Source organism: Lepidochelys kempii, chromosome 21, assembly GCF_965140285.1.
Source record: "Lepidochelys kempii isolate rLepKem1 chromosome 21, rLepKem1.hap1, whole genome shotgun sequence".
Taxonomy (NCBI): Eukaryota; Metazoa; Chordata; order Testudines; family Cheloniidae; genus Lepidochelys; species Lepidochelys kempii.
In genome coordinates, this window is record NC_136400.1 from 3,793,438 (window position 1) to 3,804,785 (window position 11,348).

Consider the following 11,348-nt stretch of genomic DNA (forward strand, 5'->3'; position numbering starts at 1 on the left):
GTCCGAACCTTCCATTACTAAATAAACAGTTTTATTCTTCACTTCGTTTGAAGTGCATTTCTTTCTTCCTTAAGTAACATGTGCTTTATTCCTTCTACCACATGTTCTAGCTAGTAAAAGCCTTGCTTCCAATATGGGGGAGGCCAGAGATTAGCCATCATACTCAGGTACTTACGATCCTAGTGCCTCCATGAAGATAAATGTTTTTCGGATGTTGTTGGTCGGTTTCTTCCAGGAACGGGTGTCATCCACTTCCTTGTGGCCCATTTTCTCCAGAGCTGAAGCGGGGAATTCTGCCAGAGAGAGGGGAAGACCACTGGGTGAGTGGTCAGGTACACACAGTATCAAGAGCAGGAGCTAGTGGTGTGTAAAACTTTAAACCTCTGCATAGTATCCTGCAACGTACCCATTTGCATGGATTCTCCTTTGGAGGTTTTTGAACATTTCCTTTTGGTTCTGTCAAAGCCAAGATGCAAGGAAGACATTTTGCACCCACAAAATAAACTGTTGGTGCAAATCATGTGACTACCAGGTAGAATGATGAAAGAATTTTACCCACGATTGCCAGTACAAAAATGCAAGTGTAAATTGTATACTTTTAAAAGAAAAATTGTTTTTCTGAGAATTTGACACACAAATAATCACTCTCCTCGAAAACTGCCAGTGCACTCCACTCACAGCCACTAACAAAATGAGACTTCAAATTCTATTGGATCTTACATATCAAATTGCATCAGATTCCCAATATGCATTACCTACATACCACACACTCTCAAAGAAACTGCGGAACCACCTGATCAACATCCTCTACAGCAAACAGGGAAAGATTAAGAATGAGCTCTCAAAACTGGATACTCTCATAAAAAGCAACCTTCCACACAAACTTCCTCGTGGCTGGACTTTACAAAAACTAGACAAAGACAAGCCATTTACAACACACACTTTGCTTCTCTACAAAAGAAAACGGACACTAAACTATCTAAACTACTACATGCCACAAGGGGCCATGACAGTGGTTCCCTTAACCCACCCAGAAATATTGTTAATCTATCCAACTATACTCTTAGCCCAGCAGAAGAATCTGTCCTATCTCGGGGCCTCTCCTTCTGCCCCTCCACCCCCAAGAACACGATACAGTTCTGTGGTGACCTAGAATCCTATTTTCGACTTCTCCGAGTCAAGGAATATTTCCAACACACCTCTGAACAACATACTAACCCACAGAGACCTTCCTACCAACACTACAAAAAGAAGGATTCTGGGTGGACTCCTCCTGAAAGTCGAAACAACAGACTGGACTTCTACATAGAGTGCTTCCGCCGACGTGCACGGGCTGAAATTGTGGAAAAGCAGCATCACTTGCCCCATAACCTCAGCCGTGCAGAACACAATGCCATCCACAGCCTCAGAAACAACTCTGACATCATAATCAAAAAGGCTGACAAAGGAGGTGCTGTCATCATCATGAATAGGTCGGAATATGAACAAGAGGCTCCTAGGCAGCTCTCCAACACCACTTTCTACAAGCCATTACCCTCTGATCCCACTGAGGGTTACCAAAAGAAACTACACCATTTTCTCAAGAAACTCCCTGAAAAAGCACAAGAACAAATCCGCACAGACACACCCCTGGAACCCTGACCAGGGGTCTTCTATCTGCTACCCAGGATCCATAAACCTGGAAATCCTGGACACCCCATCATCTCAGGCATTGGCACCCTGACAGCAGGATTGTCTGGCTATGTAGACTCCCTCCTCAGGCCCTACGCTACCAGCACTCCCAGCTATCTTCGAGACACTACTGACTTCTTGAGGAAACTACAATCCATCAGTGATCTTCCTGAAAACACCATCCTGGCCACTATGGATGTAGAAGCCCTCTACACTAACAGTCCACACAAAGATGGACTACAAGCCGTCAGGAACAGTATACCCGATAGTGTCATGGCAAACCTGGTGGCTGAACTTTGTGACTTTGTCCTCACCCATAACTATTTTACATTTGGGGACAATGTATACCTTCAAATCAGCGGCACTGCTATGGGTACCCGCATGGCCCCACAGTATGCCAACATTTTTATGGCGGACTTAGAACAACGCTTCCTCAGCTCTTGTCCCATAATGCCCCTATTCTACTTGTGCTACATTGATGACATCTTCATCATCTGGACCCATGGAAAAGAAGCCCTTGAGGAATTCCACCATGATTTCAACAATTTCCATCCCACCATCAACCTCAGCCTGGACCAGTCCACACAAGAGATCCACTTCCTGGACACTACGGTGCTAATAAGCGATGGTCACATAAACACCACCCTATACCGGAAACCTACTGACCACTATGCCTACCTACATGCCTCCAGCTTTCATCCAGACCACACCGCACGATCCATCGTCTACAGCCAAGCTCTACGATACAACCGCATTTGCTCCAACCCCTCAGACAGAGACAAACACCTACAAGATCTCTATCAAGCATTCTTACAACTACAATACCCACCTGCTGAAGTGAAGAAACAGACCGACAGAGCCAGAAGAGTACCCAGAAGTTACCTACTACAGGACAGGCCCAACAAAGAAAATAAACAGAACGCCACTAGCCATCACCTTCAGCCCCCAAAACTAAGACCTCTCCAACGCATCATCAAGGATCTACAACCTATCCTGAAGGATGACCCATCACTTTCACAGATCTTGGGAGACAGGCCAGTCCTTGCTTACAGACAGCCCCCCAACCTGAAGCAAATACTCACCAGCAACCACACACCACACAACAGAACCACTAACCCAGGAACCTATCCTTGCAACAAAGCCCGTTGCCAACTGTGTCCACAAATCTATTCGGGGGACACCATCATAGGGCCTAATCACATCAGCCACACTATCAGAGGCTCGTTCACCTGCACATCTACCAATGTGATATATGCCATCATGTGCCAGCAATGCCCCTCTGCCATGTACATTGGCCAAACTGGACAATCTCGATGTAAAAGAATAAATGGACACAAATCAGACGTCAAGAACTATAACATTCAAAAACCAGTCAGAGAACACTTCAATCTCTTTGGTCACTCGATTACAGACCTAAAAGTTGCAATTCTTCAACAAAAAAATCTTCAAAAACAGACTCCAAGGAGAGACTGCTGAATTGGAATTAATTTGCAAACTGGATACAATTAACTTAGGCTTGAATAAAGACTGGGTGTGGATGGGTCATTACACAAAGTAAAACGATTTCCCCATGTTTATTTCCCCCCCCCAACTGTTCCTCAGATGTTCTTGTCAACTGCTGGAAATGGTCCACCTTGATTATCACTACAAAAGGTTTTTTTCTCTCCTGCTGGTAATAGCTCACCTTAAGTGATCACTCTCGTTACAGTGTGTATGGTAACACCCATTGTTTCATAAATCTCCCCACTTTATTTTCCACTGAATGCATCCGATGAAGTGAGCTGTAGCTCACGAAAGCTTATGCTCAAATAAATTTGTTAGTCTCTAAGGTGCCACAAGTCCTCCTTTTCTTTTAGCTAATATTAGCTGTCTTGGCACTTGGCAATCTAGCACTCATATGGTGGGACTTGTCATTTGGGGATATTCATTTAATGACAAATGTGAGAGATTGGCCATTACAAATGTTTATATTTTGCTGAATATATAATGGCTAAATCTGTGATTATGCTGCTGGGTGGCTGCTAACATACTAAAGCACCCTTGATATAATTGATTAAAGTTAGTTGCAACTGAAGATGCAGGCAGGTTATATTAGAGCTGCTTAATTGCTTGAATATTAAAATTGGTTAAAGAGCTGGTGCTAACTCAAAGAAAATTTACTAAAGATTTTGCTGATCTAGCTAGTATGCGCTGTATCTCTTCTCTTTTTTTTTTTTTTTATTACTACAGATATTTGCATGGAAACTGGATTGTTACTTAAGAATCTCCACCTTTCCTTAGTGCTTATACCTTATGTGGAGTCTCAAGCTTGTGACATCACAATGGTGGCCATAGAGAGAATTGTGATGTCACAAACAGAGGTGGGGTTTTGGTTTTGATCTTAATTTTGCTTCTGATGGAAGATGTCAGGTTGACTGTGCAGGAGGCTGGTAGCACAACCCAGGCCCAGCATGGGCAGCAGCTGTCATAGAGGTCAGTCTATTCCCATTCCACACAACCAGCACAGCAAACAAGCTTGCCTTAAAATGTAACGTCTACCCCTCGCTGCTCCCTTTGTTTTCTTTCCATGCTCCTTGGTGAATCAGCAGCTGCCTTAGGACTCACCACATAGAGGACTTCCATTCCATTGTTTCCAGCTCCATCCCAGCTCATGACAACAGTCACATGGGGGTCTCTTCATTATGGTGGCTGCCTGCACATTTGCATGCAAAGTGCAAGGCCTGGGGATGTGAGCACATGAGTTTAGATGACAATTACTGTAAATTTAGAGCAGTGATTCTCAACCAATTTACCACTGTGGACTACTTATGCAGCTCTCTGTGTTATGGGGGCTGCATCCGCAGAATATGTATACTACATGTATGGCCCTGAGGATGTCACATGGACCGCAGCTGTGTGCTGATTGGGCCGCAAGCAGCCCATGGGCTGCGAGTTGAGAACCACAGGTTTAGAGGGACGACAGAGCTGCAGCATCTCATCTTGGTTCTACTCATCTTATTTAATGAGCTGCAAAAGGGATCCAACTCGTCACAGAGCAAGTTAGTTAGGTCTCTATGACAATACCCTCTCCTCTTCTGTTGTTACTCTGCAGTGTGTCAGGAAGGTAGTGTTCTCTAATAGTCAGAGCACAGACTTAGGAGTCAGCAGCTCTTGAGTTCTAATCCCAGTTCTACCACTGACTTGCAGGACGGCTGTCACACAGTCACTTATACCATCATTTTTACACTTAGGTACCTGGATTTAGGCTAGTTAGCAAAGACTTCAGTGGGAGGCGTGGCCACTCAGCACATGGGAAAATCAGGCCACTTATTTAGGTGACACCCTGAAAATTTGGCCTGAGCCCATCTCTCTCTTCTCTGTCTCAATTTCCCCAGCTCACAGGACTGGGACTCAGGAAACCTAGTTCTTATCAGCCACTTGCTGGGCAAGTCACTTCTCCTTGTGCCTCTGTTTTGCCTCCCACCCTCTGTCTGCCCTTGTCTATTTAGACCATAAGATCTTCAGGGCAGAGACTTTGTATAGCGCTGCCATAATACAAATAAATAATACCACTATTCACTGGAGCATACTGATATGCTATGAGAATTAGTTAACATTTGTGAAAGGTCTGGAAGGTGTGACGTGCAGTATAAACTCTACCAGGAGTAGAGTTTGCAGAAAGAGACCTGGAGATTACAGTGGACAAGAAGCTGGATATGAGTCAGCAGTGTGCCCCTGTTGCCAAGAAGGCTAATGGCATATTAGGCTGTATTAGTAGGAGCATTGCCAGCAGATCGAGGGAAGTGATTATTCCCCTCTGTTCGGCACTGGTGAGACCACATCTGGAGTATTCCATCCAGTTTTGCCCCCCACCCCAGAAAGGATGTGGACAGATTGGAAAGAGTCCAGCGGAGGGCAACGAAAATGATGAGCGGGCTACAGCACATGACTTATTCTTTAGTCTGCAGAAGAGAAGAGTGAGGGGGGATTTGATAGCAGCCTTCAACTACCTGAAGGGGGGTTCCAAAAAGGATGGAGCTCAGCTGTTCTCAGTGGTGGCAGATGACAGAACAAGGAGCAATGGTCTCAAGTTGCAGTGGAGGAGGTCTAGGTTGGATATTAGGAAACACTATTTCACTAGGAGGATGGTGAAGCACCGGAATGGGTTACCTAGGGAGGTGGTGGAATCTCCATCCTTAGAGGTTTTTAAGGCCTGGCTTGACAAAGCCCTGGCTGGGATGATTTAGTTGGGGTTGGTCCTGCTTTGTGCAGGGGGTTGGACTAGATGACCTCCTGAGGTCTCTTCCAACCCTAATATTCTATGGTTCGGTGAGTATTCTTAATAAGATCAAATCTAAGAGTCCAGAGAGGGAAATACATTAGAGAATGATCAATGAGGCTTTCAGCTGAGTTGAGAAGAGACCTTTGGAACCAACATTGACCTTGGATACTGGAGGAGACTCCCCCATGCCAAGCGTACTAAGGAAATGCATTGAAAATTCTCCGTTTAGCAGAATCAGATTGCATGCTGAAAGCACTGCCTTTAAGACACTCCATTTCTCACTACTCAGGATCAATCACATCGTTCCATAAAAGACTGTAAGACATGGCTTAATCTTTGGGAGACAAAATGGAGTCTTTTGTTAAAGAAAAAATAAGTGTTCAGACGAGGCAGAGAGCACTAAAGCAAAAAAGAAGCTGGAAGCTAATGTCTCATGACATTTAACTTAGATTTTTGATTCCCGCCAAGCTGATTTTGTTACTTTAATTAACAGAGCTACAATGATTTCCAGATCCTTAACATGAGATTTCAAAGGTTAATTCAACTTTGTTGAAAGAGAAATTGACTCAGCTGCAAAAGAATAACACCTTCAGTCTATAAACTCTTTAAAGGCCAAATCAGACTTAGTTTTTATCCACTTTATAGATTCTGATGTGCACATGACAGTTCAATGCAAGTCCTGTGGACAGCAGCCCTATTTTGTTTATTTAATTAGTGCTGATGAAGAGTTCTTAGCGGCGTGGGGCAATTAGTGCAAAACATTGTCTGCATATACTTGTTTGAATTCATAAGCAAGTTTTCATTCAAGACCGTTCTTTCAACACTTTCACCTTTGCTCTCTGAAAAATCACTCACAGAAATGGATTTTAAGCATGAATGCTTAAAGATTGACTGAAAGTGAGTTTCATATGATGTATCCAAATGAAAAAGTTGCAAAGCTTGAATAAATCTGAATGATGGAGATCATTGCTTTGTATCCGGGGGGGAGGAAATTGGTCAAAATAATGATTGGTTATGAATTATTGGCCCAGTTCTAGCACTTAGATTAGCACCAGCAGCACAGGCTTCCTTGGGACCTTACCCTTCCGATATGCCTCCTCTCTTCCCTAAAGGGATGCACCCCATCTCACTGTGCTGCACAGGTGCCATTTGGTTCCAGCTCTAATGGTGATTTATGTGATGTCGCCACCTGTCCATGAGGAAATGGACTAACAGCCATTAATTCCTTTTCTCACAGGCCACTGCACAGCTGTCATCAGAGCAGCAAAGCTGTTGTAGGTACCACTGGAACAGAACTATGCCTGCCCCCATTCATGTGAGGAATGACATACTGACCAGCCAGTGTGTGGAAAGCTCCCAGCCGGGCATTCCCATGATATGGAGCAACCAGCCAACTCACATGGGCCCCAGCAGGAAGCTAAACTCCTGAGAGATGGCTGGACTAGGCCATGAAATGGAACATCTGAGAAGCAGCAGGGAAGCCGCTGGCCGGCAGTTCAAGCTTGCTTGTATTCAGCTTGTGAAAAAACTTGAAACCGGTATCCAAACGTCCGTGAGTTGCACAACAGAAAGGGAGCCTCCTCCCCAGGGACGTTTGGGACCCAGCTGTGTGCAACACTGAAGACGAATGAGACAGTCTCCAAGCCATAAACAAAAAGGAGATCCAACATGTGACATTCAAAAGAGCACTTGGGCTCAGTGCAATCCCTGGCTGAGTACTCATCTGAAACCTACCAGGCAACTGCAGAATTCTGACACGTGAAACCACCTCTGAGCTCATACCCTGCCCCTCTCCAGCATTACCTAGTCTCCCTGCTAACAGATCAAGTCAATATCTGTGTGCACAATGTACTCTCTCTATTGCTTACACCCTTTAGAATACTAGTTTTGTGTTGCCTGATGTTTGCTCATTCAGACTAGATCTTTGGGGGTGAAGGGGAAGCAGTTTATACTTAATTCTATTTGCAACAGGTTTTTTTTTTTAAACGTATACTGTTTTTAAATAAGGAATCATGTGTTTGTATATTCCTTTATCATTCATCTGATCATATGATTAGCTTCCCCTTCTACCCTCTCTATTTTTATGGGGCAGTTACTTTTTGCCTGTCTGTGCCTGTGGAAGGATGATCTTGTGCTTTAGGGATGGGTTGGGACAGGGACTCAGGAGATCCGGGTTCCATTTCATGCTTTGCCACAGGCCACCTTGTGTGTCTGAGCAAGTCACTTCCCATCCCAGTTCTCCTACCTGCCCCAGAGTGGGAGAGCAGTGACATAGGAGGCATTACTGTGAGGTAAATACACTGAATGTTTATGAGGTGCCAAGACATGGGAGCTGTGTAAGTACTTGACAAAGTGCCCATCTGCCTCGTCTTATGGCAGAACACAGAAACTTTCAAAATCCTTCCTCCCCCTGGCAGACATTTACTAAAGAACTAGTCTCACAAGGATATTGCACACAACACAGAAGCTTTGTAAAAATCCCTGGACTACTCTGACCTGCAGCTGGCGATTTATGCAATGCACCCATCTTTACAGTGACCTTGTCCTCCTCCCTTCCCTCATTGGTCTGTTTATGCACCTCTTGCAATTCGAGCTAATCCTAGAAAGTGGTGTAGGGTGGGACAGAGACTGTCTTTGTTTTACTTAGTTCATTCAGTGCTTAGCGCAAACCCTGACCTTTCCTGAGACCACTACCACAATACAAATAAATACTTACTAATTCTACTCGATTGTTTGTGTTAATTTTATTTTTCCATGGAGAAGTAAAATATCACGGTAAAAGTTGGGCAAGCAGATTTTGTGCTTGTCCTGTCATATTTTTCTAACAATTTTTCATATATGTGTTATATCTGTATACTTAACGTACACTTATATTACTTCTGTCAGTCTCGTCTTGACACTCTATTGGTATGTGTATTATCCTTTTGTTTCCTGTGTATCTTCCATTCACATCAATGGAAAACACACAGGGAAAGAAAGAACAGAAACAGAATAGACTCAATACGTGCTTGGAAAATGCATTCTTATAGAATCCTAGACGTCAGAGTGAGAAAAGACTTCTGTGTTCATCTTTTCCATACCCCTTTGGCAATGCAAGAACAATAGGCTTTCTCTTTATTTTCAGTATATTGAGTTTGCATAACAAAATGTAAATACTCGTTAAGTAGTTACTGCTTGTAAAGCCTTTTGAAGTGCTAAGTATTATTTTAATTTATTTAGCCACCACACAACAATGAATTAATTAACCATGCAGGACCGTATAATATTGATCCCTTCTACTACTCCAGGCTGACAAGTGTCTGTGCTGTAAATGACAAGTAATTTCAATTGTCATGCCTACCCTTTTTGCGCTTTCAGAGACTAGAGCAATAAACGGGACTATTGCTTTGTTCAGTCTGATCCAGGGAATGACGCATCACTGCTTAGAATTTAATGTGTTGTTATGATCTTGCTTAAATATTTCTCTGAGAAATTGGTTCAGCTTTCGTATCATACAGCAGCAGATCCATCTGCAGACATTCTTCTTCTGAATTTCCTTAGCAAAACTGCGGTAACACTCGATTCATAATCTTGCAACAACAATACATGAGAGGGGGAAAACGAAGAGCTGGTTTTATCTTTAGAACAAGAAGTACATACAAAAGGGGATGGGGTGGGAAATGCAACAAAATAAGTGTTCTGCATGTCACTGAATGAACAGACACAGACAGTGTTAGACATGTTTAGGGGACAGCATAATGAGGAAGTGAATGGCAGAGAGACCCAGTTGTTATGCATTAAAACCAAACCTACATTAAACATCTTTTATTCATCCAACTGTGCTACTGATACCAAAGCAAAGGGCTCTTTTGGAGTCAGGGATGAACTCCTGTTGAATCACATTTTCCAGTTAAACAGATTAGTTTAAATAGTTTAAAAGTAAAACTGTACCACCCCTATTACATGAGGGCACATGTGTAACATGTGAAAGCTGAGAAATATTAGTTTGACCACCTCTGCAAAGCTGTACTCCACTACTTTGTCATAACATCATAAAAGTGATCTTAAAACAGAAAATACTGTACAGGGCCTAAAGCCTTTTGCACAGAACAGGCAAGGAAGGCAAATGGTTATTAAGAAAATATGCTTTGCTTACCCAAATGATCACAGATGAAGCAGCTCCTGATCTGGCTCCTGTTCCACTCCTACAGGTCTGCGGGGATTAGAGACTGGTCTGGTGCTAGCAATAAACTAAGATTAAAGGGGAGGAATGCAGGAGATTTCTTTCATGAGATGGTAACCAGGCAGCACTTAAAGGGGAGTAAATTGACTATGCTTGTCTGTGGGTGCGCGCCTCTGCCTCTCTCTCCCCCCCCCGCCTTTGGCAAGAACAGTAATACCTGGCTCCTTTCATCTGAAGATCCCAAAGCACCTTACAGACAAGGATTTACCAAGTCTCACCCCCATCTGTGAGCTAGGGATTGGATTTCGTTGGTTTTGATAACAGCAACAATGCCCTTTCTCAAGGAAAGCAATTCATATCAAACCATTTTTGCACAGAATGCAAAGTAATTTGATTTTCTTAAATACTCGGCTTCTCAGTATACAAAATTGCCAGACTTTCTTTTGCATTACGTTGGAAATGTTCAGAGACCTAGTGGACAGAGCACTGCATTGGGATTTAGGTGACCTCTGTTCTGTTGCTGGCTCTGCCACTGATCTGCGGGGTGAATTTGGACAAGCGTCTCTGCACCTCAGTTTCCCCATCTCTAAAACTGGGATAGTGATGCTTACTTCCTTTATAGCGCACTGAGGTCTCTGGCTATTAGTGCTATCAAAGGAGCTAGGTATTATTATTGTCAGGGACTCTGGGCTCCTTTAAACCAGCCAATGTTTTTGTCTATAGCTGCTGTTTGAGTGTTTTAAGATAGTTTAGAATATTTTGGGATGGCTGTAAAAATAGTATTGGCTGAACTGCCAGCTGAGTTATACCCTCATATAAGATACTAGGCTTGCATGAACAAACTGGGTATGAATCAGTGCAGAATTTGATTCAGTATCAGGAATAAAGCAACACTTAGTCAATACAGGATAATCACATTATTTTCCTTGCTTTACTATTAATTGTTTAGTTCAAAGATGAACAGGGAGACCTCAGTTTAACATTCTGCATTTCACCTGCAATGACTATTTGTATTCCAGTAGCATCTGTGTGCCCGACACAGAATCAAAGCTCCATTGTGCTGCCTGCTGCACAAAGACATATTAAGTTACAGACCCTGCCCTAAAAAGTTTAACGGTCTTCCCCTTACTTGATCATGCAATCTCCTGTCTGTTGCTTTTCCTGCCCCCTCAACATGAGTGTCACACTTGTTTTGCCCATGCACAAAATCAAACACACACACACAGAGAATGCTAGTGCAAGTTATACTATCCT

General features: G+C 43.3%; 1 protein-coding gene across 3 annotated transcripts in view; it reads right to left on the reverse strand.

Moving 5' to 3' along the window:
• CAMK1G (calcium/calmodulin dependent protein kinase IG) overlaps window positions 1-10,151 on the reverse strand; it is a 33,203-nt gene extending 23,052 nt beyond the window's left edge. For 2 of the 3 annotated variants that reach the window (XM_073319947.2, XM_073319945.2), the window contains exons 1-3: window positions 10,068-10,137; window positions 4,276-4,391; window positions 176-293 (exon numbers count right to left, since the gene is read on the reverse strand). In XM_073319947.2, coding sequence (XP_073176048.1) covers window positions 176-293; window positions 4,276-4,351 — 194 coding nt within the window. In that variant the 5' untranslated portion in view covers window positions 4,352-4,391; window positions 10,068-10,137. Of the gene's footprint in view, window positions 1-175; window positions 294-4,275; window positions 4,392-10,067 lie in introns of all 3 variants that reach the window. The other variant, XM_078849790.1, reaches the window with a different exon arrangement.
• Window positions 10,152-11,348: the final 1,197 nt, after the last annotated feature.